Here is a 27,758-nt window from a genome sequence, read left to right as displayed (position 1 = left end):
CGTCAAAATCTTATGATTTAATAAAGAAATTTGCAGACTTGCACAGAGATGGTAAAATTATGATGACTGATTCGGAGATGAAGACAACAGATGACGAGGACGGGGAGGAACAGGGGTTTAAATGCACCAAGGAGACAGTCAGAGAGAACTCGGGACAACTGGAGACAATTAAGGATGCAGGGACTGACAGAGACAGGGAAGAAGTCTCATTGTGACAAGTAGTTTATGTTGCCTGGCTGGGCAGCTCTCTGGGTGCTCAGTACCCCCAAAGCTCTGATCCTAGAATTGCCTCTGTTAAAAGCTAACATTATACCAGCTAATGTTTTCCTCTGATTAAAGGCTGGTTACATTTTCACATTTTTTAAGAGTTTATTTTCTAAGAGCCAAACAATGTTAGATCCACTTCAAGGAAAGTTTAACTAATGCCAGCTAAGAGCAGCTAACAGCATCAAAAACAGCAACACTTACCAAGTGAAAAGTTCAGGGTATCCTCAACAACTCATCTCATTATCAATGTGATCAGACAGAAGTGAGCTTCACTGACTCCTTGTATTGGACTCCTTTCACAAAGTTTTGCAGCCTCCTTCATAGTAGTAGATGTGAAAACATATTGACAGCTGAGGTGAGCTGCGAACTGATAGCCTAAACTTACTGCCATAAATTACAGCCAAAGTTGGTTGTCCTACAGTGGCCGAGTAACTAGGATTATGCAATTGAATTAGGAGGGGTATAAAACATAATTCAGTTGATTGCAGTTGACTGATATCTAACGATGAGATTTTACACACTGTACCTTTCAGTTTTTGGGACAAGCAGCAAAAGAGAACAACAATCAAAATGCTGATAATGCTAATTATATTGCATGTGTAGCTCATTCTAAATTCCTTGTTAAACAACATATCATTTTGTTACCATCTCTGTCCAGTCAACGAAAAATTCACTTAAATAAACAATTATTTAATTTATTATTTATAACACAATGATGATGAAATCTGGTTGGAGACCCTTCTATGAACTTTTGTCTTAGGCCCCAGCAGACTCTCTCTAGACACATTTAATTAGGCATATGTCTGGGTTTATGGTGAGGTATCTTACAGGTAGTGGAATCATTGCTAGAGTCACATTTAAAATATGTTGCTTGCTGTTACACCAATACACACTTATAGTTTTTAAAGTAGTTTATTCCATTTCATGACAGTTGCATTGACAGAATCAAGCATCTCACAAATATCACAAGGGCTTTATATTGAAGAATTAAGAAAAACACTAAAGTATACTCAACTTTGTGAATATAACTATATACAGTGCTAGCAATGATTTAGTCATCATTGTAAATGAATCATACCTGTTTATATAAGAAAAAAAAGCTCTCATATGTTTTGCTCACAGTCCCCACTCTATGAATGGCATTAAATTTGTCACAGCATGAAATCGTTAAATCTTACTCCCCCCCCAAAAAAGCTCTTCTGACATCTGGGGCCCCTGAAATGCATTAGAACCACTCAAGTAGTAAACTTAGCATTGCTTTTAGTATATGATTTACTATTGCTGATCAACTACAAAAGAAATGCTTGTTGTATTGTGCAAGAAATCTACTATTTTCAAGATGAGACACATAATGTAAATAAAATAGAGCAGTCATCGTTCCTTCACAAAAACGAAAATAAAAGGCATTTGCTGTTAGGAAGACACTTCCATTGAAGATACAATGGCGTTCAGATCATAAAATTAGCAAAAAAGTCCAATGTGAAATGTACCTATGCACTGCTTTCTCAATAATTTAAGTAATAAAAGAGAAACATGCAGGAATCAACAAGCATCATTAGCTAAAGAGCCTGAATGTTTGCATCTCTTCATATATATCAATGTCTATACAGAATATATCGTACACATTAAGTCTGCAAGAAAGATCCACTGCAAAAGGCACTATAAAGAAGTAATGCTAAATCCACAGCATAATGAAAAGTATAAATAGTGCTTTTAAGCAGAATCAGCAAGACAATACCCGCTTTCCTGTGAAATACCACAGTTTTATGGGAGGAGGGGGGCAGTGGTGGGATTGCTTGTTTTATTATAGTTTTATTAGAGCTGAACACATTTTCCTGTGAACATCTGTGTTGTGGTTGATGGCTGGACAATGTGCGCTAGAGCATAACAGCAATCTCCAGGTGTTTGTGAATGGGGCCATGTTTGTGCTACCATAATATTTTGTGAGTGAGAGAGTCTGGTTTAATGTGAGCTTAAAAAAACCCTTCAAAGGCATTCGATGTTAGGGACTGTACACAAATTACAGTGCTGATAAGAACAAAAACACGCAGGGCTATTTATAGTTTGTTTTTGTTTAATAAAATAGTTTTCTGCCTCTTGCAAATTCACTCTTTTGTCCTTGCTCTTCTGAACTCTGCAGGCGCTCTTCACGTGCAGTGCATATACATATTACCCAGGAATCTTTTTTTCAAGGAACTAAAAGGTTACGTCATGCATTGGTGCACTCTAGATCTCCTTTTGGTTAGGCAAACTAGTCTGCTTGCACATGGAAACATTTTGAAGAGCTATGCCACAAACTTCTCCAGTCCTGACAAGTTGGTGTTATTTTAGAAAACAGAAAGGTTGAAAAACAGAAAGCTCCACCTCTAAAGTTCCTGGAATCTAGAGTTCCTGGACTTTGAGGGGGGAGGTTTGTCTGGTTTGTGCAATTCCTCCAGAGTTTCTGGAAATACGCTTTTCAGGAGACTCTTTCTGGTCCTTCTAACCCATGCCTCGCCTGCAAAGTGAAGTAATACAACTCACCCCTCCCAAAATGTCAGACAATGTGTCCTGTGCGTAACATTCAACTTCCTTACAGTAATCCATGATACGTCCAGTCTGTAATAAAATGACTACAAAAAAATGATTACAGGTACAAATGATGGATGTGTTTGTGCATCACTTATTATATCGGGGGCTGCAGATATAACAAACCTGTGGGACTATTAACAAAATTAAGAATCTTACATTGTGACTGCTTCCTTAAAGAAAACTTTCATGCATCTATAATTGCTGTACAGTCCCTTATTACTAAGAATTATATGTTTATAAATTAGAAAAAGATTGAGACGCAGATAGACAGAACTGTAGAGATTGTATATATGTGTGTGTGACCTGAGCTGCATTGCTTCCTGTAGAAGTTACAGTAGGTGTGAATGGATGTGCTCTGAAACATTAGCCTCATGGCTGCTGCTGATACTGGCTCTCTGTGGCTGTGTAGAAATCCTCCAGGACGCTCTGCAGGTAATCAAAGGTGGGGCGGTCCTCAGGCTTGTTCTTCCAGCACTCCATCATGATGTCATATAGTTCCTTGGGACAGCTATCCATACGTTGCATTCGATAGCCCTTCTCCAAGTGGCGGATCACTTCTGGATTGGTCATACCTGAAAATAATGGAACAAATAAAAGTAAAAAGAAGAGGACTAATGTAGGAGTAAGACAATCTAGAGTGCTTTGGTGAAGGTGATAGTTCATTTGATTAGTTGGTCGATGAACAACTTTGATTCAGACTAAAAACTACAGGATGGACTCAAGAAAAATACTTATGGAAAATCTCTGTCTTTGTTAATGGATAGGTTTATCTATCGCCTATGGATAGCTTCTCCCTTCATGATAATAACATTCCAAACTAAGGCAGCTATGTTATAATTTTCCACTCAAGGTGACGTGGCTGCAGCGAATGAACTGTTATTTAATCTTAGTTGTACTAAGAGGAACTTAAAGAAGTCACTTGCTAACCTAAACTAGCATCCTACTTGTTATTACAGTATAGTAAGAATGCAATCTGCCAGTGAAGCTACCAAGCAAGTGCTAGCAATATCTGATAGATACCATTAGAGCACTTCCTCGTTCACAGACTGTACATACAGTAAGACAGGATTTGTTATTCAAAGCATGCCTCTGAAATTGCTGCTCCACCTGACTGTTGTCTACCTCAACTTTGTGTTTATCAGAGCAAGAACACTACTATTGTTCATCTTCTTTAATACAATGTGTCTGGGGTTTTTTTTTTTTAACATTCTTTAGATTCTTTAGTGTCCTCCTTAAGTATAAAGTCATGTGTTGAATATCTCTAGTAACATTCTAACTTTTTATACAGCCATGTTTATATATTCAAAAAATCCCATGCTAGCTTGTTAGATTTATTGTCTTAGTAGGCCACTTTTAACCAAGTAAGCTTCTCCTGTTTACCAACTATTTGTGCAAATGTCCTGCTTTTCATGGGATTTGTGTCAAACTCTTGTGTTTTCCACTTACCAGGGTATGGTGTACGCCCATAGCTGATAATCTCAGTCAGCAAGATGCCAAAGGACCAGACATCAGATTTGATTGTGAAAGAACCGTAGTTTATGGCCTCAGGGGCTGTCCATTTAATGGGGAACTTAGCACCTGGTTGGAAATAATTGAAAACCCAGTTAGAATAGGAACTAATGTTGACAGTGAGACATCACTTGTCACCTAATGATACGGATCTCCTGGTGACATGTTTACAATGTGCAAACCATGAGGTAAGTCGCTCTTATCGTCATTCTCTGCTTGTTTTGTCATTTGGGTCGTAATCTGATATTTCACTGACACAAAGTCATTTCCCTTTGATTGATGAAACTGTGACTGCTGCTATGCCATCTGTTCTGGGACGATACTTGCCCGGATCTTTTGTAATAGGAAACATTGCGCTGTACCTTCCCTGGCTGTGTACTCGTTGTCTTCAATGATACGAGCCAGGCCAAAGTCGGCAATCTTGCACACCAAAGCCTTATTGACCAGGATGTTGGCAGCTCTCAAGTCTCTGTGGATGTAGTTCCTCTGCTCAATGTAGGCCATCCCCTCGGCAATCTAGAAACAAAAATGACAGAGGACAAAAAGTTGTTGCCAAAAATTAATATCACTGGCAAGGAAACACTGTTCCCTTTTTCTTTCAGTTCATTTTACTGCTGGTAATAATAGCAACAGATATTTTGCTATAATATGCATGAGGATTCACATGGGTACTCTTTCCCTTTAGCACCTTTGTGTTACTGCTTGATAAGATCAGCCTCTCTTGCTATCTGATCAATAAACTTGAAAAAATCAGTCATGGTATGATTTAATCAAAGTAGGTGACCTTTTTCCCTTCCCCTTCTCTCTCTGTTCTTTGTATTTAATAGGAACCACCTCAACAGCAACAGCAACAAATATGCATGCACCCCCACGGATTAACTGCAAAAACCTGGATGTCTCACTCTCTTTGAAGGTGGTATAGTTGTTAGATGGGCTATTTCAGAAACTGCTGATCTCCTGGGGGTTTCCCACGTTACCCTCTCTAGTGCAGAAGAGAAAATATCAGTTCCCTGAGCAAAAATGGCTTGCCTATGTCAAGTTAGAAGTCAGAGAAGGATGGCCAGACTGCTCTGAACTGATATGAAGTTTAACAACTTTAACCACTGTTTACAAAATGGTAAGCAGAAGAACATCTCTGAACACACAGATATTGAACCAGATGGGCTACTGTAGCAAAAACCACTTCATACTATATGCCACAGCTGTCAGCTAAAAACAGGAAACAGGCTGCAGGTCATGCAGGAGTTTTTTAGTACTAACTAAGCACTGTTTAACCACCACTGCTTATCTAATTAAAATGTTGTTGCTAAGCATGGTAAATGGCCTGTATTTGTATAACGCTTTACTAGTCCCTAAGGACCCCAAAGCGCTTTACACATCCAGTCATCCACCCATTCACACACACATTCATACACTCATGACCATGCCTTTATGACTATAGTGTGTGTATCTTCTCATATCTGCTTGCAGATAATCTCAAACTGCTTTTTACAATATCAGTTCACTCTAGGCTACTCAAAAGGCCTCAAAGTGATCAGAACTTAATCAAATAGAGCACTTCTGGCATGTGGTGAAACTGGAGATTTTGATCATAGATCCACTGCTTAACTGCATGAAGCTGTCATGTCAATATAGATCTAAATCTGTGAGGAATGTGTCCAGTACCTTGTTGAATCTATGCCACAAATAATTAAGGCAGCATTCGGAGCTGCCTTAATTACTCAATCAAGTACTAGCAAGGCGTAACTAAAGAAGCTGCTGGTGAGTGTGTTTGTTTTGTGTTTACTGCGAAAGACTGTTAGCACAAACTGGTGATATGTAGGTAAAATTAAATAGGATTTAAGTGGAATGGTAATTACAGTAAACTAGCCAGTTAGGGTAAAATAAGCACATATTCTCAAGGCACACTAGCTTCAAAGAAATGGTAGCTGCTTGAAAATTTGAATTTAGCCTGTTGATGTGTAACAGAAAATGTCTGTTTTTGAAGATTTACATTCATTCTTAAAATATTCAGCACAATAGCACAATGTAACCTGTAGTTCTTCTTTCATTGTTCCTCTTTGTAGTTAATATTTCCTTTTTTTCATTGACTAAACATGGTTGGAACATTTTGTTCGGTGTTACTGATAGGCCAGCACCATTACATTATCCTTCAGGGAGTTTTAATCATTTTACTTTGCTCAGTTTTACAGTTAGAATTTCTCACAGAGAACATCAACACAAGAGCTGAACTTTGAAAATGATTTTAATATTGGGACGTGTGCTTTGCACTGCATACAAACACAAGTTTCATTTACAGCCAGAAAACCAGGGAAACAGGTGGGACAAGCTTGCAAAAGCACCAGTACTGAATGTGACCAATATATTCTCACCTGAGCAGAGAAGTCAATGAGCTTTGGAAGCTGGACTCGGTTGCCCTCATCACTCTTTAAGAAGTCCAATAAACTACCTGTAGGCACACAAATGCAAAAGTATTAACAAACAGATGGCATTAGTTATTAAACTGATAATTATTATTATCACCCATTTTAACTATAGCCACTGCTTGTATTAGCTATGATCAGTTCATCTTTTTCAAATGTTCTTTTACCTCACAGCAAAGAGCATCTCCCTTCATTTTTAGTGTAACATAGTGTAAACATTTTGAACGTAAATGTCATGGGAAAACACTTTTCAAAGATGTTGCAGCAATCGCTGACATCAATAGCCCATGTGGACATGTACAAATACACACTCAGGCACACACACACACACCTTTCTCCATGAACTCAGTGATAATATAGATTGGCTCCTCTTTGCTGACGACAGCATGAAGTCGAACCAGTTTGTCATGTTGTAGAGTCTTCATGAGGTTGGCCTCCATCATGAATGCTTCCACTGACATGCTGCCAGGCTTCATGGTCTTCACTGCTACCTTTGTGTGTTTGTTGTATGTGGCTTAAAACAAACAAACAAACAAACAAACAAACAAAAAATTACGTTTAGGAAATGGATTTCTATCTAACATCACAATAAACAAATGGATTCTACAATGATGAAGATCTATCTCACCCATCCACACTTCTCCAAACTGGCCAGCACCGAGCCTCTTATCCAGTTTGAGTGAAGATCTTGGGATTTCCCATGCATCCTTCTCCCATGGCTTTTCAGGTTTTGGACTCAGGCATGGGTTAGTCAGGGACTGGCAGAGACCATCTCCTTGCTCTGTATGTAGCAGAATGAATATTTAGCAATTTGATTTTGTACCTCTGTGGTAGAAAAGTATAAAATAAGAAATAATGCTATTGAGAAATCATGATAGTAGTACTCGTCACAGAGCAATGCAATGTTCCACAAAGGCTGCCATATTAAAGTTGGCCAGCAGAGTGTGCTCTGCACTACTATAAGAATAATGTTCAGTGGAATGCAAACTAAGCTGGAGCTGCTTGGCCGCCCCCAAGAAGTCCCAACGTCAGCAATTCAATGCAAACAGAAGATAACCTAACTGTGCTATTAAAACACTGTGAGCACAGCTGTGAAAAGTTTGAATGAGTCAGCACTGGACTAGAGCGTGAGATTGGTTGATAGCTAGAACTCACTCTTGTAATGGCTGACCAGTTCCTGCAGGGTGCTGAAAGTGATGCGGGGAGAGATATAAAATCCTCCATTATCCAGTGTACGAATCTTATAATGCTTCACTGTGTCACCGGACTGAGGATCACTGTCCCTGACAGACAGAGAGTAGCTGCCTGTGGAAAAGGAGAAACAGCATCTTATCCACAGGGACTGTTCAAAGCAAATTAAAGCAACACACAAGAGGTCTAGCTTGAACTGGAGTGTCTTTTCTCTTGTTTTTGCTTCATTTAGGGAAACAGAAAAAGCTGTGAGCATCACATGGACATTCCATCACAATTTTAATTTCATTCACGCTAGTGTTAACAGGAAGTCATATGTCTAGTTTTCAGACACTTTGGAAACATAGCATTCATTTTCAAATGAAATATAAGTCTGCTAAAGTATCCTTTTATCACTTCTATAGTTATGACTCTAAATGCTAATATTAAAACTAACTAAAACTAACTATTAACATTAACAAGTAATTAGCCCATGTATATACTGTCCTTTGTTACAAAGAAATATTAATATTATTATTTTAATGTACGATTTGGTCCATGCTTCAACTTTCTTCTCTTAGCCAACAAAAGAACAAAGAGTGTCTTTCTCAAATATACATCACTTACCTTTGGTAGTCTCACTGTCTCGGATCATGAAGGATCCAATTTTGTTCCCAGGGGCCAGCAACTGCCTCTCAGCATCTTTCCTGCTTACGCCCTTAAAGAACCACCTTAACAGTAGGAAACAGATAAGTCAGTACTGAAACCTTGTAGCGGCTATTTTGTATATGCCCTCATTTTACCTTCATATTGTTTTCTGTGTTACCAAGTTCATTTTCAGTTTAAAAACGTGACATCTAAATATGTTTAAATATGTTTAGCTTACATAATGCTCATTTCCCTATTATCAGTAATAACACTATGTCATGTTATTCGTTTTACTAGTATGGTACACAAGTGTGTGTGCATGTGTGTTTTTGTGTTCAGAGTGAGTCTGCTTACTCCTCTGCCTCCAGAGTATCTTTGGCTACATAGTTACTGGGGATGTAGCCTTCCTGACTTGTACTGATTAACATAGCTCTCCACCACTCGCCTGATCTGCAGAGAGAGTAAAAGACAGCATCTGTGAAGACTTAACAGAAACATGGCAAGTCAGAAGTGTCACAAGTCCCCAAACTAAATTTGGAACACGGAACAACCTGATAACTCTTCAAACCGCAAATAATATAAACCATCTTTTTTGTGGTTGAACTTACTCCTCTAAGATTTTCAGCTTATCTCCCTTCTTGAAGCCAAGGTCTCCCTCATGAATGGCCTCATAGTCGTACAGTGCCATGGCAATACTCTCCCCTAAAGCAGAAAAAAGAAAGCAGAGGAAGGCCTCATGCACTGTTGCTGTCATGTGCAGACTAAAACTTTTTTTCATTTCATTTTTTCATTGTCACCTTAAATTATGTGCATGAGGTTTTTGGCCAGTACTCCTAATATGTGAGAGCGACTGATTGTTCTGTTTGTTTCAGCACTAGGTTCACCGTTTTCTGGCTACAAGACTGACTTCTTTGTATGCTTGATAATAATAGCAATAGGGTTAGTTTTGAAGGCCTGCGTGGTGAGGCAGTGTGAGGGGTTATCGCTCTGCACACACACGCTGAGTCTTCTTCCTCTTTCTGGCATAAAAGACATAGCTTTCTGCATCTAACCAACACTGACCTACATCTTGGTTTTTTAAATGTGACATATCTATTCTCATATATCTGTGACATGTATTTGTGATGGCAAGGAAAACACCTGTAACTGGCTAAACGTGCTACTGTAATAAAAGATGTGGAATGAAGTCCCGACATGTTAGTGTTGCTGTACGTATAGAGTGAGACTCACCATCTGCAATGTTTGCATTGGAAGGCATTTTGGCCTGTGGAAAGACAGATAGAAAAAAAAGTAAGTTCTTTCAAATAATCATTTCAAAATCTACAAGAAAATTGTTTAAAGCTGTAGTAATTATTACAAATCCTGCACAAAACACTAATGCAGGATTGGACAACAAGTCTAATTTTTAGTTAAAAATTGGACTTGTTGTCCACCCACTTCCTGGTGGTATTATGATGTCACATCATGGTAGTTATTCTCTTCAAATTCAATAATAATAAACTACTGTACAATTTGAATGAAATCAAAGTTATCTGAAATCCATAAAATTGGGTTATGAATTGAATGTGTGTGATGACATAGCTTAAGTGCTGTCACATGCCTCATGGCCATTAGGTTCGAGCACATTAATGTGCTTCAATAAAATAACTGGTTCTTATTCTACATGGGTTTTTTTAAACTCCATGCTGGAGGCATGTTACTGAAAACACACATTTCGAAGGAAGGAAGGACTTTATCATATCAAATCTAGAAATCTAAATGTGGTACAGAGTAAATTTTGTTTGAGGTTTCTGACATGTAAGTCGGCTCTTCGTGTCACACAGTTTTTGACACAAAGTGTTTATTTTTTTTACAATGATAAAAATAAACAGAGTTATGTAGAAACCAGGCGTGTAGATGTAACATCTGTATATTTAGACATCTGTAAAAGAATACTATGTGCAAGTCGAGAGCTGTCTTATCCCTTTTCATTCTACATCTCCTAGCTGACTGCTGTGCTCTGCTTCTTCTTCTGTTACTTCCTCTTTCTTGACTAAGGGTGAAAGAGATGTTATAGTCAGTACACAGGAAACAGTAGCCGGAAGAACCGCACTTACCGACCGCAGCACTGCTGCTTACCCGTGCCACAGATCAAAGTCTGGCCGGTATGCAAACTCACAACAAGTCACAGGCTAGTTAAGAGTGTGTGTTGTCACGCATATATCCTTTTTGAGTAGCACAAGAGAAGTGACTCCTATCACTTCTGAATCAGTGAAATGTGTTCTTACTCTTCTGTATCATTAAAGTAAAGTAGTACTTGTAATATGTTATGAATAATAATTATTTGTCTTTTAAAGCCAAAAATCTGTCTGCCCCTTTTATTTGGACCAAAACAAAAAATGGAAAGTACTTTCTGTTTATTTACTACAAATATATTTCAGTTTGATTCTACTTCCGAGCTACTGCACTTATTTGCCAGCTGTTGTTTATTTTAAGACGTCAAACATTAAAGAAAAAGAGGTACATTTATCAAGCGCTTCTCTAAAAAAAATTACATTACGTGGAAAACGGAATGTACATATGAAAAATAATGGTATGTTATCATTTTCCATTTGTGGCCAACCATTAAGTTAAAAGCCACTGGGTTAAAGTGTCCAGTAGCATTAAGTAGCTACAACAGTCACTCGCTAGGGGAAGTTGCGTATTCCTTGACTGGTTGGTGAGTGGCTGCTGCCTCTCACTGGTCACAAAGAGGGTGCTACAGCGTGCATGCAGACAACCTGCTATTGTTACCTTTGGGTGACTAAGGCGATCGCCTGGTGACCAAAGCAGGATTTTTTTTTGGTGCAGCACACCAATCAATCACTTGTCAGCTTTTTTTTATGGTGGTTACAATAGGGTTACTGAGCTGTATTGATGCTTTCATAATGACTGCCTTCAACCACTTGCATATTGGTTGGAAAAGGCCCTTTGAAAAAGGCCTGTGTGACTGGGGTCTAACCTAAGACTAAGGTAAATAATGATCAAAAATTGGTGGTATGAGTGAATGTGAACATAAATGGCTGTCTGTCTCTGTCTCTGTGATGGACTGGCCACCTGTCAGAGGTGTACCCTGTACCTTGTCCTATGAGAGCTGGGATAGACTCCAGCCCAAGTTCAGTCAACAATTATGGTAAAATTATATTGCTAATACTGTTGCGAGTTAGACCAGTAAATACTTTTACAGTACATTTAACATTATTTAAGTGTGTCATCTAGTAGAACCTAACATATAGCCAGTGGAGGCAATAGAGGCTAATTGCAGGCTAACAATATGAAACACTTTATGCTGTGACATAAATTGACTACTTACAGCTTTATTCCCAGAGTTTCCTGTGGTTGGGTCTTTGACATAGTGGGCAGTCTGTGCTCGGTTCTGCAGATCATCATTACCTGTTCCTTTGCTGTGAGGCTCCTGCTCCTTTTTTGAGCCCACACAACCCATGGTGCCTTCTGAAAGATAACAACAAGAGGAGAAACAGCAAGATGTGAAAGTGTGGACATCAGCAGCATTTTTCAGGGTATTTGCCCCCTAAACTTAATAACTAGTTGTGCAACCTTTGGCAGAAAAACAGCAATCAAGCATTTGTGATAACTGTGGAGGACTTTTGGCCAGTTCTTCTTTGCAGAATTGTTTTAATTTAACCACACTGGAGGGTTTTTGAGCATGAATGGCCAGTTTAGGGACAGTTACTTTTACACAGCATTGTATTGGTTTTATTCAGAGGAGAGTGGAGTGTGCAAAATAAATTAATATAGTTTAAGAATTGTGGAATTTTAGTATCAAAAACGGCAACAAACAATATGATTCTAGCTTTTCGTACACAGAAGGAGTTAGGATGTTTAAAAAGCACAAGATTCATAATAAATGTGTAAAGCAGTGGTTCCCAAACTTTTTTCGCTGGCCCCCCCTTTGTTTTACAGAAAAATGTTCGCCCCACACACACATCCATATTTTGCTCAATTGAGGTTAATTACACACCTCAAACATTTAGTAAACAATTAAGCAAATACAAGTAAACTGCAGGTAGTAATAAAATAAACTACTAACTCTTTTACGCTACGTCCACACCTACACGGGTATTTTTGAAAACGCAGCTGTTTCGTCCACACGTAAACGGCGTTTCGAATCACTGAAAAATGAAAACTCATTTTTTGCGTTTACGTGTGGACGAGGAATACAGAGTTCGTCATGCAACGTTAAAGGTATGTGCCTTTTTTCACCTCACGCTGTGCGCCACGTTATTGTTTACGTGAGAGGAATTGCAGAATGGCAGATAGTCAGATTAACAGTATTTTGTCTCTATCTTCAGGTTTTACACGCTTACATATAAACACACAGTTTCTGTCCCTCTATTTAGAAAGGCAGAGGCGTCACGGTTTGATTATTTTACATGTAGTTGTTTTTTTCCTGTGTAATAATGTTCAACATTGCTATCAATAAATTTTTCAAAAAAATGCCTCTCTGTGCAAAATGAGTTTAAAAACATAAACAGCTGTGGGATACTGTTTGTCCTGATTTAGACAGGGGGAACAAACTGGCAGGATCAGCCTGATGTTATTTATATCCCACTGTAACTTTACTGTATAAAGAGCAAACATCTCCAAAATGTCAGGAGTAGTTAGTCATTACAACAAGTGTTTGTGAACTAAAAATCAAGAATGTGGAATACTGTTTGTCCATGATTTGAAGAGCCCAGGTGTGCTCCCGACGAAGGAAAGACCAATTCTGCAGGGGAGACCAAAGGGAAGATATGCTTCTCCATATTTTCTAGTCTTTGGCTTAAAATAAAGTTGGTTTGGAAACATATTCAGCTATGCTTCATCTCCTGCTTTGCGTTTGTGTTGGCTCCCCGTGCTAGCAGTGTCCAAGCCTTGTTTTAAAAAAAAAAAAAAATTCCCTTTTCATGCAGCGCCCCCCCTGCAATGGCTCTGCGCCCCCCCTAGGGGGCGGGCCCCACACTTTGGGAAGGTCTGGTGTAAAGAGTTAGCTAGCTTCTCTTACACATATAAGCTTAATAAATTATTTCTCAAATGACCTTTGAAAGAACTGCAGAGGATTCTTCGCTTAGTTAAAGTAAATCCAGATCCTTCCTTGTAAATATAAGCCGAATATTAATTTGATTACAATTGTTAATTTTTGGTTTTTACTGCCGAATAGGGTTGTCCACACAGGAAACAACTAAAATCAACCAATACCTCATCACAGCTCACAATTAAACTTCATGTATCATGTTTTTGCTATGTGGATAAAAGAAAAGAGAAGTAACTCAGGGGGGTGGCTGAGGTGAATGGATGGGCCAATGTTACTTTGAACACGGGAGGCTGGACTCCAAACCAAAACTCAGCATTAGACATTATCTCAACCCAACTGCTCTTACTGTAAATGTACTGAGAAAATTCTCTCATTTTGGGTGTGTAACGTGGGAAAACAGCATGTGAAGATATATGTGTCGCCACAGACGGTAGACTGAGAAGAGAAAGATGCCTTAAAACTCAGATGACCATGAGTAAATGTTTTTGACACACTGCAGGCTTCTGCGAACTCCACACTACTGCTGTTTATTCTGAATAATTCATATGTTCTCACACATGTTCGTGACTCACTTGATGATGTTTGCAGTTTTGGCAAGTAAGTCTTTCTGTGTCATGTGCCAACAAAATAATTTCCACACAAGTCTCTGTTATTCATCTGTAACATCTAGGGAATGCATCCTTGTATCACACTGTTTCAGCGCATTTATGTCTGTATATGTAAATGTGCATGCAGATAAATGGAACAAAGTTTTACAGGAACAAGAACAAAGAGAGAGTCTGTGATAGGAGATGGACACTGTGTTTGATAGCACATGCACAGATAGAGAGGACACAAGAGAGACAGCTGTTCATGTCTGATCTCCCGCCACCTCAGAGAGGCAGATTATCGCCCTGAGCAAAGGAAGCCTAAACAGAAAAGCCACAAAGCAGCAAAAAACATCAGCGGTTACAGAATTTTTCATGTTTTCTCCAACTGGCTGTTGATCTGTTCTGGAAGCTGCAGATTATTATGGCCAGCAATAATTACCATACTGTCAATTATGCACAGTGGCGAGCAATGGAAAATGTTTAGACACAGGAAGTGGTGTTACTGAGGTCAAAATTGGTGGCGTTAACTTATTTACTTCCCCTTTTCTCTGCTCCAAACCTTGTTCCTCTTCAGATGTCTACTTGAGGCCTCTTTGACTTCTTTAATAAAACTCTCAGTACAATACCTCTAGATAATGAACAGTCATGGTGCCGCAGTTTTACTAATGCAAAATTAAAATTAGCGAAACAGTAAAAGAGAGCTTTTTACTCTGTGAAAATGCAACTGTCAGTGTCTTGCCCACATGTGACGCACCTACAAGACACTTCAAAGACAAACCAACTCGTCCACACAGCCTGAATCAAAAGTGCCAGCAAAAGTGGAAAAAAACCTCAGTTCTCAGGCTGGGATGTTGGTGCATGAAGTCCTGACAGCGCTTCACATTGCAGCATAATTTTAATATCACTGTATCCAGTGATAATATCCTAAATATGTCTCATCGCCAGTACGTGCAGAATCTTTACAAGAGTATAATATCAGTCTGATTGTGTGGGTGCCCAGTTGTTGCTGTGCCCTTGCTACCAGTAGGTGAGAGCTGACAAGCATCACAGTGACTTTAACTTTAAAAGCTGCTTATCCTATTCAAAGTATTATGAACACAGAAACGACTTTTTCAATTACATCTCTGTAACACTCAATATGCAATAAAAAGAACAGCAAAACATTTTTCTCCAAGAGTTATCTACTGCAATTAAGCTCTAAAGTTAAAGACAAGATCTGTTTTGCAGATAATTCAAACTGATCAATTTGCTAAGAGTAGCTTATTGCAGATATAGTGAATGGTTTACAGGATTTTTTTTCACTAAAAAAAATAAAAGATTAAATGTGAAGCATAAATGCATGAATTTGGTCTAATGGCCTTTAGAATACAAAAAGTCAGATTGTGCAGAAGTGTATGGGAAAGCAGATCTCTGTAAACACTTTCACGAGGGGTGACTCATTTGGATAATTTAAAGTCTGCCTAAAAAAACAAACCCTTGATGCTTTTAATTTTTTTTTCATGAAGTAAGGTCCCATTAGAGTCAGAAAGACAGATAAAGCTGTGCATTGTTTAGAGCGGGCCTTATTTTGTGACACGTAGCTACCGCAGTGTTCCAGGGTTTCTCATTCAGATCTAGCCCTTCGCTTGTCATGTCTGGTTTCAAAACGGCAAGATGGTGACAGTTAAAATGCCCTGCTAGGGCCTCACAATGGGGCCACTTTACAGCTGTGCGCAACATTTTTAGATCTAAACAAACTTAAAGGCAGCTTTATAAACCCGATTTATCTCATAAATACTCTTTGTGGTAGCAGATGATTCAACTTGCTGTTAATCCCAGTGCTTATATTCTGCCCGTACATTACAGATACATGGATGCTACTCTTCACTGGAACACCTTGGAAAACAAATCCACTAATGACTTTACTGTAGCTTCTATTTGGAGCTTTCTGTCAATGAACAACAGCAAAACTGTGTTAATCCTAATGGACTGTGCCTCCAGGTTATGAAAGCTGGGAGTGTGAGGATTATCAGTTCTGCAATAGAAAGACCTTGGATTCTTAAGGGCCTGGATGTTGTATTTTGTTAGAAAGAAAAATAAATTTCCCAAAAAAGCTAACCCTTCTCAAATAACGAGGTTGTTGAATGTAACTGCGGTAAAAATTGCGTGCTCATCCACTCCATCATTATGGATTAGAGGGGATGACGACTCCTCACATCAGAGAATTTCTCCTTTTTTCATGTGTTTTCTGAGAATTCTGAAAATTAACATAAATATTAAACATACTGATTAGAACACACTTGTTTCTTTGAAGAGTATAAGAGAAAAAATGACAATGCAGTCATTGTCATTTTTTCTTAACATGAAGCCAACTGAGTTTAACCAGCAAAAAGAAAGTATTTCTAAAGACTACTAATTAACATATATTGCTTTGACAGTACTTAGGAAATACAAATATAACGGTAAATGATAGCACAACCAAAGTGCGTGAAGTCATTGAAAAAAACAAAACACAAAAGTCTGAACTGATGAACTTCAGATATGCTGTTAGGCCTCCCACATACATTTATAAATAGTTGCCATTTCTGGATCTGGATCCATTTTGCTAAGGGGCTGTTGACTTGGGCTGCTAACCCATCTCTACCTAATAAAAACTTAATGTTATGTTACCATCTTTAGTGCTATGCTAAGTGAAATAATAATATATTTTCTAACTAAATTAAGAGAAAGATGTTGACTAGTCCAAAATAAACTATACATAAAGAAATGATCAAACCACTTTACAACAATGTAATTTCATTGTGTCCTGACAATCTTGAAAGACCTCTAACCACAGACACGTGGTGCCACTCCCCTAAACAATATGGCAAGTATACTGAGATACTGTTCTTATAAATAGTAGAGGCCAAAGATCTCTCTCTCTCTCTCTCTCTCTCTCTCTCTCTCTCTCATAAATATATATATATATATATATATATATATATGGGCTTCCCCAGATTTAACACTTCATGCTGAGGCAACTGATAGTCATTACACAAGTCATGTCTGCATAAGTCTTTAATCAATATTGCGCTATTAATCCACTAAATGTTAAACTATTGATTTTAGATTCTAAGCATGGTCTTCATAACAACAAGGTAGCAATACAGTCTAAGTAAAACAGAAAATAAATAAAAAATTGTGTATATAAAGTAGGCTAGCAAAACAAAACCACAACCGTCTCGTCTGTTATGATTCTCACACCTACAAATGTTTACACTAAATGTGAAGCACAGACCAGAATGGAAACATAACTACATCTGTAGTAGTTGTGAATGGCTCACCAGTCACCACCTATAATTCATCTACTTCTGCAGCAGACAAGGAATGAAGCCCCTAATTAGTGATTCATCTCATCAAAGTATACAAAAATAAGTGGTAAATGAACATGGATCCTGTGTAAATGTGAACGTGTATCAGTTTCTGTTGTGTAAAAAATAAAAAAACTTGGTTAAAAAAATGCTTTTATGGCAATTTTGTTTTCACCTTTTATTGGGGATACAAAAGACAAATTCATGGGAAAATTCTTATGCTTTGACTACGCCATCAGTTTCAGTTCTGTGCCTATGCTGTTCTCTTATTGTTTTTTCTCCTCAGCTTGTGGCCGAGACCACATCAACCTTCAAAAAAGCACTATCTGGAACAATGGCTTTGTTAAACCTGTAAAGTCACCTTGTTTCTTTAACAGTAAAATCTTAAAAAACACATGGCGTCTAATGATAGAAATCCCAAATCTATATCTAGTTATCAATCTCCACCCATGAAAAACATGATTTTAATCACAGCAACAAAAGATAAAGTGTGGAGTTTGACACAAGGTTATGTCCCAAAATACTTTTTGGGAAGTAAACTTACTTTCTTGTAAAGAGTTAGCAGGGAGTTTTACCACTCCTATGTGCTCAAGTTAAAAAGAGGCTATGGCGAGGAACCTGTAACCTTAGCATCACGACTGGAAATTGGCTTAAACAAATAGCATAACTCTGAGTCGTCATGTATATATACATAAATATACATAAATATAGGTTACATTAAGATAAAGATAAACAGCCAGTGATGACTGAATCACCGTATGTTGTACGTTACATTTCAGTTCAAAACATCACAAATTGGTGCGCTGTGGTAAAACTATCGTGACTTTATGAACTCATGTAAATGCCCCACTGTAATCACAGCCAGTATTTTTTTCATTATCTTTTCTTTTAAATAAATTAACTGTATTTTTAAAAAATGTTCTTTCTGTTTGTTTTTTGCTGCATAAAAAAAATTATATGGGCACTGATGGTTTGACAGAAGAGACTTTTCTTCATCATGTATTTAATTTAAACACCACGGCGGCCCTAATAAACAGTCATTAAAAAACTTTAAAGGCAGACTGCACATGTGCTAAAGGAGACTTGAAGACGACGCATGATAGCATGATGAATCTGACTTTATCATCTGAGATCAGCTTGGCTCATCTACTTTAAAGACACCACTGACTGTCAGCATTTTTGACCAGACCAAGTAAGGCTGCCATGGCAAAAACCCTGTACTGACTATTTCTTTTTGTCTTTTTGCTTATGAATTCACTTTTTTTATTAGAAGGAGGAACTTATAATTTCTTCTTTCATAAATGATGCGGTAAAACTCTATAATAAGCACTTTGTTTTTCAATAGCAACGTCTATAATATGACATCACTTTTGGAAAACATGCACCGTGTCTTTCAGAAGAGAAATGCTGCCTTTCAAATTATGCATTTTTGATCTGAGATAAGAAAACATATTGGCTCCCTAGCAAGTGATTTACTTTGATAATACCAACTTCTGAAAGCATATAAGTGAGGGTTAACCTTATGATTACGAGCGCTGATTGCAACTTTAAAGAATTTGTAATGAACAATTAAACTAAGATACTTATTCAGTAATATCATATATGGATGTTGACAGTATAACACCACTGTGTCTTCTAACTGACTCAATCTCTATGGCTGGCAGTGTAAAGGCCCAGCTCAGAATTAGCAACTGATATACTATGCAAATGAGTACCACTCCTAACACTAGGCTGTGTATTCATAAATATATGTATCCATTTTATAGACCCTATTGCAGACTTGTATTTGGAGGCTATCTGCTTCCTTTACCTGTCTGAGAGGTGACAGGTAAACAGGTGAGCAGGTATCAGGCTGCTTTAATGCTCATGGCTTTAAGGAAGTATCTCATTTATTATCCTACATTTAAACTAGTCTGCTACAGCAACAAACATGAGCAAAAACTCTCTCAAGGGACAGAGGAGTGGAATTATTCATGTGTGCCTTGTTGGGCGGCCTTTCTTTTTTATGAAAAAGCTGCCAAGCTGTGTTTGTAGCTGTTTAGGACTGCCTCAGGCCATAACAACATCACCTGCCAGCCTGGCAAGGGACCAACAGAAAGAAAGAAAGAAAGAAAGAAAGAAAGAAAGAAAGAAAGAAAGAAAGAAAGAAAGAAAGAAAGAAAGAAAGAAAGAAAGAAAGAAAGAAAGAAAGAAAGAAAGAAAGAAAGAAAGTTGACATCGTGTCAGCCTGGTGGGTTACTCCTGTGCATCTGTGTATACTGCTGGCACTCAATAACACCTAATAAATTTGGCTGATAGACACATGGCAATCGAAATGTGATAAAACAAAATAAAAACATATACTTTCTATATGAACAAACAATTTTATTTATGGTTTGATTCTTATTTTATTATTATGTCACACAAGTATGACAGGTTTGGGTAACAAAGTTATAATCAGTGTAAGGTTGCACTTATTAACTTGCACGCTTGAAAATAATATCTAGTTTAGGTGGTTTAATGTTATCTGTCATTAATTTCTGAGTTCTCAGAGAAGTCCAATGTGTCTGCTCAAATTTGAACATTAAAAAAAAATTAATTTTTCATTTGCCAAATAGATAACTAGAGAGATGTTTTCTGTTTGTTTGTACAGTATTAAACAAGTTCAACAGATTTCTAAAATATTTGTTTTTTATTGCTTTTATGACCTGTCGTCCAGTAAATCTTGAAGTAAGAGAGGATTGTCTTCTAATAACTGATCTTTCATAGATCAAATGACTGTAGTCAAGTGTACAGCATTTTAAGAGGACCTTTTCTTATTGACTGTCATGCTGTACAATTCTACTGGTCGATGTTTATTTTACAGAAGTCCAAAGTTTCATAAAAAGACCCCACCGCTCAGGCTTCAGACTGCTTCAAATACTTAAAAAAGCTGAACCGTGAATCACAAAGATGAGCAAGGGGAGGTACTCTCACTTAAATGATGATAATTATATAAACCGGTTAGTCATCTTATTTGAGAAACTAAAATCAGTTAGCAGAATATTGTAAACCATGTTCAATAAATGTTACACATTAAGTTCAGTTGAAAAAAACAATAAAAAATTTGCATTTTTTTCCACTTCACGGAGTCACTTCTTCATTTACAGCAGTGGCTTCTGGGGACATTTTGTACCCGATAATTCTGCACCCAGCGACTTTATAGGGTACTGACTGATTCTCAGTTTTCATCTTTATCAAACAACAAACAACGAAGACTTAACATACATTAATGTTAACACATTTAAAGCATATACACCAGCTTTCCATCATGAGGGTTTAGTCATTAGTCAGTCTCAGAATTGTGTTTCCTTCCAAACTAAACTAACAAACTAACTCATATAAATGTCATGTCAGGATAAATCGTGATTATGTGAAATGACGTGTTTGGAAAAGATGTAAAACTCAGTATGCTATATACATAACATACGTAACAGATCGATTCCACTTCGACTGTGTAATACATAAATTTGAATACAAATTAACTACAAAATTATTGTTTCATGTTTTGTAATGTAATTAAAACAACTGGGTTGCAATAACCCTTTAATTTTCCGTTTAGGACATTTTCGAAAAATGACGCTGAAGTGACTTCAGGCCTATTAATGCAAGACAAGACGAGGTATTCAGCTCTACTAAGTACTGTGATGTAATATCGGCATTTCTGCGGTGTGTCTAACACCTCCGGACTTTCTTTTAGTGCAAGTCTGTGGGGTAAGAGCAGGAAAATACAAACAATTGTCTTCCCCACACTGCAATCATATCCGTCGTCTTCCTTTAGGGGCTTTGATTCTAAACCCATTCAACGTTTAAATTGAAAGCTGGTGTATAAATAGAGAACACAAGTGAAACTAGTCTTGTTTCTGGTTTAGTCTAGATGGACATTCTAAAAATAACTCCCATGCACCCACTCACACGCACTGTCACAAACACGGTAAAGGACTTCAGACCCTCGTTTTAAAAGATTTTCACATTTAGAAAGTGACGCGGGACACTCTGATAAAGGTGCTTTACTGCTGTACATCCCGGTAACACGGCCCACCGGCTCATCATCGCAGTTTATGCACCGTGACTTCTGCAGGCGGTGGCTGTCAAGCACCGTGAACTTCCTCTTTTTGGAAGTGAGCATCGCCTTTATAAAACTAAAAACTTGTCGATGATCAAACACCCACTTTCCAAGTCTTAAAAAATATTTTATTGTAACCTTTTTACTTCCCACCGTTATCTTTTTTGTGTGTTTTTGTTAAAATTTGTACATTATACCCTCTCACTCACAACACAAGCGAACACATAACAGGACACTTACCGCGCTTTAGTCAGTCGCTTCGACTAGTATCTCTTTGGTTATAAATGATCTTCTAAATTTGGATGAGCGGGTGTCGAATATTCCTCATTTCTTTTAAGTGAGTTCCATCCCTTCCTAACTCGTGTGGGTCATTCCGGACACGTTGACAGGGCGGCGGAGCGCAGCGCACTGGACTTGCAGGAGGAAGTTTAAGCTGTACGCATCTGAGGTGGGGGAAAGAGGAACAAGCGCACACCAATCGTGCTCTTGGTTTCACTGGCTGAAACAGCCGCTGGTGCCTTTGATACTTTGATGGACTCCAGAGCAGAGAGCTACCAAACGCAGGAAGTTGCATCAAGTTTCTTAACTACTGAGAGTTTGTATTTCCAGTTCAGTTTACATACTTGATAACATCTCCTGCATTTTTGCCATATTTGGATTAAAAACCTAATCCAGGTCAGATGGAAAAGGGTGGCTGTGCACAGGGAAGAGTGGATGGATTGGTTCACAGATGCGAGAGGAACATTTGCATGATGTGCGGGATGGCTCGAACAGGTATTCAAATAGTAGTTTGACAGCTATCGTGCTCAGCAGGTCGTTCTGGGGCTGGAGGCAGGCCAGGCAGCAGAGGGAGGAGGGGTAGGCGGTTCAGCCCCGGGGTAACAGCAGCGGCTCAGCATTAACACATGAGAGAACGCTCCCAGCTATAATCCTTAATCAAGAGTCAGGATTAGATTAGAAACGAAGTTCCCTCTGTCTCTCCACCTCCCGAGCAGAGACGGGAGGTGGAGGAGGGGAATCAGGATAAGAATAAAAGGGATAACATTAGTAAAATAAACAGAGAAAGGTACAATCGGGGCTTAGGATCGAATGAAGATGATCCTAGATAAAAACAGGGATGAAGGATTAAAGAGGCAGCTGCGGATGACCTGACTTTGTGACTGCAGATGTAGTGAGCCTTTTCTATTCTAAGGTACAGGCTTCACTTTGTGACTCTCATTAACTTCAGTGAGAAAAGTTCCTCATTTAGCCTGTGAAAAGCCAATGTTAAATTATTAACCCAGACACAGTCAGAGTAAACTGATGGGTAATTTGTTAAAGTGTTGTGGAGTTTTAATATCTTTATTGGGCCTTTCCATAAGGAAAACAACAACAACAACAACAACAACAACAACAACAACAAAATAAGCCAGAGTGAGCTTTATCTAATAACACCAAGCTTGCACACCCTGATAGATCCAAATGAACCCTTTAGGCAGAAATGACTACTACCACAACCAAATTTCAATCGACAACTTCTTATCTTTGCGAAACCTTTTACTTGTCATTGCTCCTTTTTCTGATTGCATCGAAATTTTGATGGCCTAGCATGAATTCATTTCATTCAATTCTGTGTATTTATTTATTGAAACAAAAGTCACGTCAAAGTATTTATATTATATTATATTATATTATATTATATTATATTATATTATATTATATTATATTATATTATATTATATTATATTATTTTATATTTTTATATAAATACTCAATAAATATAAAAAATAAATATATAATTATAAAATATAAATATCAAGACATATTTTGAGGCCTGTCCAGGCTGTGCTTTGCCTACTCTTGGGACACTAAGTTGGATAAAGAATTAAGAAAACGAATCAGTGGATTCCCTACATGCAGGTGCTGGGCAACAGTACTTGAGCCCCAAGTATAAAGCTTACCAAAAAGGAAAGTTTGAAGCCTAAAATTAAAAGTAGAGTCCTAAACCCAAAGTGGGAATTGGTTCTACAGGAGAGTCTTCTGATAGTTGAAGGCTCTGTCTCCCATTCTATAGTTGGAAACTGGGAACCACAAGTAAGCCTGAACCCTAAGAGAAAAATGCTCCATTGGGATAATAGAAAAACACACAATAGAACATTATGAGAAATGGATGGGGCTCCCGATAGAGCACGATTTCAATATTATTGAAACTGTGAGGTATCGTCTTGAGAGAGAACAGAACAAAATACAGTGTCCACTGAAGAGCTTTGAAATGTTCTTCACAAAGATTGGAGAACTATTCACGCAGACTACTTAAAGAAATTACAAGACAGCTTGCCTAAAAGAGGTGATCAGAGCAAATGTTAACTTTCAAGATAATTATAATTGTAAATTGCCTCATTTACTGTATTTTCACATGTCCTTACACATATTTCAATAAATGGCTACACCTATTTCCTCCTATCATAGCAAAACATAAAGAAATAAAGTGTGCCTCTAGTCTTTTGCACAGCATTGTATATTTCACAAATTGAATGGATCGATTTATTTTAACTATGTATATTTTCTGTGACCAGTTTCGGAGTCCCTGCAGATGTTCTCTTCTTGTTATAACACAGTTCTTCATTCCCATTCCATTTTGCATAATTGTAATTTCCCTGTTCTTTGATCTTTATAGATTTCCTCCTTATGCTGGTTATTTTTACATGTGTTTTGAAATAACATTAAACAATAGTTTCAATTTATTCAAACCCATCTTGTACCCACACATGTGCACTCAGAATGGCTGCAGGTTACAGGTTGTCACTCTGTGGTGATGAGAGGTTTGGGGTAGGGGGAGGAAGAAATATTGCAAAAATATTGCTCTTACTAGACCCCTACCACTTGCAAATAGAGTACAGAAGCTACTCGATGGTTACTTGATGATGTAACATACTCTTGCAATATACACTTATTTACTTACTGTGAATAATACTGTATCAGTTAAATAGAACACAAAAATATAATTTTAGTCATGTCTGACCATGCCGAAGATGGGGAATGGGAATGATGATACCGATAACATATGTTTTAACCAATCCTGAACAGAAATTGCCATTAATTTGAAAAATTTGTTTATTCTAAGTATAAAAAAAATAATAAAAATAAATAAAAAGTCATCCAATAGGTCCTTACTGCTTTATTTACTAAGAGTGCAGTGTGACAGTCAGATCCACCCCTCACTTGTCACATCTGGTTTCAAAAAAGCAAAGTGGTGAAAACATTCAGGTCAAGGCTTCAGCAAGGGACTTCACAAACAATGAATGATGCCACAGTGACTAACCCTAGTTCTCTTAAGTCTAGCAGTGTTAGCAGTTTCAGCAGCAATATTGAGAGTTAAAAAACTCTCAATACTGTCTAAATTCTTTCATCTTTAATAAAATGATCAGTAGGGCTAGCTCTACCAGGTGTAAGAATTAAGTTTAACTTCCAAGCATCCAAGAAAAACATAATTTCTGAAGTTTAATGGAGTTAGAAGTTAGCAAGGAGTTAGCTTGCTAGTTTCCATCTAAAGATGATATGCAATGTCTGAGTGAGGGAATTCTGAAAAACTAAAACGTACAACTCTGCTATCACTTCGGACATAAGTGAAGTGAAAACTAAAAAGCAGATGTTTGTATGATAACTGAAGTTGGGCTAGCTGGTATTTAATGGTGTGCTATGTGGTGGCTAGATACAGAGCTATGGTTAGGATAATATAAACACATTAGCACAGTGAAGCTGAACTTTTATCCCCACAATAAAAGTCAGCATAAGAGTTCCCAATGGGCAGAGACAAATGCAACTGGATGGCAGGAAAAAAAAATCTGAAAACCATCCAAACTTCAGTCAAGAGATCACTTGAGATGATCCATCCCCAGCATGAGGTTAGTCATTATTGATATTCTGCTGTTTAGTTGCTGTTGAAAATTCCTGATCCTCAGCTTAATTCACCCATTCAAATCTTTCTTAGCCTCAGAGTGATTCTTTTCTGACCTATCAAATGTAATTACGTCAGGTATAATTACATACTGTCATGGTCCTGGTTCGGTGACCCAGCGCTTTAAGTTTATTATTATCATTTTCTAGTTTATTATTATGATGATTATTATTGTTTCAGTTCTCTTCGGTCTGCCTCTGAGTCTGCGTCTGTATCTCTGTCTGTCTATGGTGTCACCCCGTCTGTTTGTGAATCTGTCTGTTCAGTTCAGCATCTTGTCTGGTTCCCTGTGTCTGAGTTTCCTGTTTTATTGTGATGGTCTGTGTCTTATGTGAGTGTGCTCAATTTACTACTCCCTTGCCTCGTCAGTTCTGATTTCTCCCAGCTGTGCTCTCCTTCTGTGTCTCATTCCCCTTGTTACTTCCCATTGTATTTAAACCCTGTGTTTCTCTGAGTCAGTGTCGCGTTGTCCCTCATGCTGTGTCTCACTGTGAGTTTTAGTTTGTTGTTTCCCAGTTTAGTTTAGTTTGTATGTTTTTCCTGCCAGCCAATAAAGCTGTGACTTTGAGTTAACACCTTGAGTCTGAGCGCCTGCATTTTGGGTCCACATCTCCTGCCTGGCACACAGCGGTTCATGACATATACAGGTGTAATTATTGTAATTATTCAGATCAAAAACCCAGACAGGCCAATTGTGATCATTGAGTATTTTAGTACCTTGTTCAGATTAAATAGAACAAGATGAAAAGCATTAACACACATTAAAAAGACAACCTTAATGACCTTAACACAGTGTAGTTTGGACCTGGAAGCAGGCTTTATATGTCATAACTTGACACCTGATGGTTGTGAACAAAGAATTTCAGGAGAATCAGGTTTGCATGTATCTATGTATCTATGGAGAGAGAGATGCCATGAGTGAATGACATATCATTTCACTGATCCACACAACCTGGATATACAGCAACGGCTGTTATTCTGATAGGAGAAGTGTAGTCGGATCATAACAAAGAGAGGGAAGGTAGTTAGTCAGAATTGAGGGGATCGAACTACCAGAAGGCAACATTGCAGACACAGAGGACAGCTACAAGTACCTGGGGATCCCACAGGCAAATGGGAACCATGAAGAGGCCGCTAGGAAAGCTGCAACCACCAAGTACCTGCAAAGGGTCAGGCAAGTCCCGAGGAGTCAGCTGAATGGTAAGAACAACATTTTGGCTATCAACACCTACGCCCAGCCCGTGATCAGGTACTCTGCTGGGATAATAAGCTGGCCAAAGGAGGAGATAGAAGCCACAGACATCAAGACCAGGAAGTTCCTGGGCATGCCATCGGTTGTGGCCATCTTCTTGATGTACTTGTGGATGTTCGTTGTCTCATCCTGGACCATGGTACTGACACTCACTAGTCCCCGGCCTCCTTCTTTCTGCTTAGCGTACCCCCTCAGGGTGTTGGACATGGGCGACCGCATGCTCAGTGAATACCTCAGGCAGCAGAAACCCAAGAAAGAGGCCCCCCTGGACAGTATGCACCACCAGCAGATGGAAGTGGCTGACATCCAGAAATCCTACCAGTGGCTGGACAAAGCTGGACTGAAAGACAGCTCAGAGGCACTAATCATGGCAGCACAAGAACAAGCTTTGAGCACAAGATCCATAGAGGTTGAGCTCTATCACACCAGACAAGACCCCAGGTACGGGCTGCATAAAGATGCCCCTGAGACATTCTAGCACATAACAGCAGGGCGCAAGATGCTGGCGGGCAGGGCATACATGGAACGCCATAACCAAGTGGCCGGCATAGTAGGAACAGGAACATCTGTCCTGAATATGGCCTGGAAGTCCTGAAGTCAAAATGGGAGACAATGGGAGGTTGAGAATGACCGAGCTAAAATTCTGTGGGACTTAGAGATATAGAAATACAGAATAGTGGTGGCTAACCAAACGGACATGGTAGTTGTAGACAAGCAGAAGAAGACAGCCGTTGTGATAGATGTAGTGTTGCAGAATGACAGCAACATCAGGAAGAAGAAACAGAAGAAGCTGCAGAAGTTCCAAGGGCTCAGAGAAGAGAAGATGTCGAGGGTGAAGGTAACAGTGGCCCCAGTGATAATGGTGCAGTGACTCCCAAGCTAGGCGAGTGGCTCCAGCAGATCTCAGGAACAACATTGGAGATCT

At 38.4% G+C, this 27,758-nt stretch overlaps 1 protein-coding gene across 1 annotated transcript; it reads right to left on the bottom strand.

Annotated features, from left to right (window-relative positions):
* Window positions 1–1,145: 1,145 nt before the first annotated feature.
* hck (HCK proto-oncogene, Src family tyrosine kinase) lies at window positions 1,146–22,074 on the bottom strand. Its single transcript, XM_086276812.1, has 13 exons — window positions 21,885–22,074; window positions 11,920–12,059; window positions 9,819–9,852; window positions 9,197–9,290; window positions 8,943–9,038; window positions 8,568–8,671; window positions 7,926–8,075; window positions 7,399–7,551; window positions 7,102–7,284; window positions 6,720–6,796; window positions 4,710–4,863; window positions 4,285–4,416; window positions 1,146–3,410 (listed from the first exon to the last, which is right to left on the bottom strand). The coding sequence occupies exons 2-13, from the start codon at window positions 12,049–12,051 to the stop codon at window positions 3,208–3,210; spliced, it is 1,512 nt and encodes a 503-aa protein (XP_086132938.1). The 5' UTR covers window positions 12,052–12,059; window positions 21,885–22,074; the 3' UTR covers window positions 1,146–3,207.
* Between the last annotated feature and the right edge of the window lie 5,684 nt (window positions 22,075–27,758).

The sequence above is a fragment of the Aulonocara sp. 'chitande type north' Nkhata Bay genome, linkage group LG20 (assembly GCF_057382095.1).
Source record: "Aulonocara sp. 'chitande type north' Nkhata Bay isolate Kocher_YH1m ecotype deep benthic linkage group LG20, A_spYH_male_GT1.1, whole genome shotgun sequence".
Taxonomy (NCBI): Eukaryota; Metazoa; Chordata; class Actinopteri; order Cichliformes; family Cichlidae; genus Aulonocara; species Aulonocara sp. 'chitande type north' Nkhata Bay.
This window is presented reverse-complemented; position numbering and strand designations above follow the sequence as displayed.

Coding starts and splice junctions, on each gene's coding strand:
- hck (XM_086276812.1), bottom strand. CDS start 12,051: ATGGGTTGTGTGGGCTCAAAAAAGGAGCAGGAGCCTCACAGCAAAGGA. Junction 8,672..8,942: donor GATACTCTGGAGGCAGAGGA/GTAAGCAGACTC, acceptor CCTACTGTTAAG/GTGGTTCTTTAAGGGCGTAA. Junction 4,417..4,709: donor CGAGTACACAGCCAGGGAAG/GTACAGCGCAAT, acceptor ATTTCCAACCAG/GTGCTAAGTTCCCCATTAAA.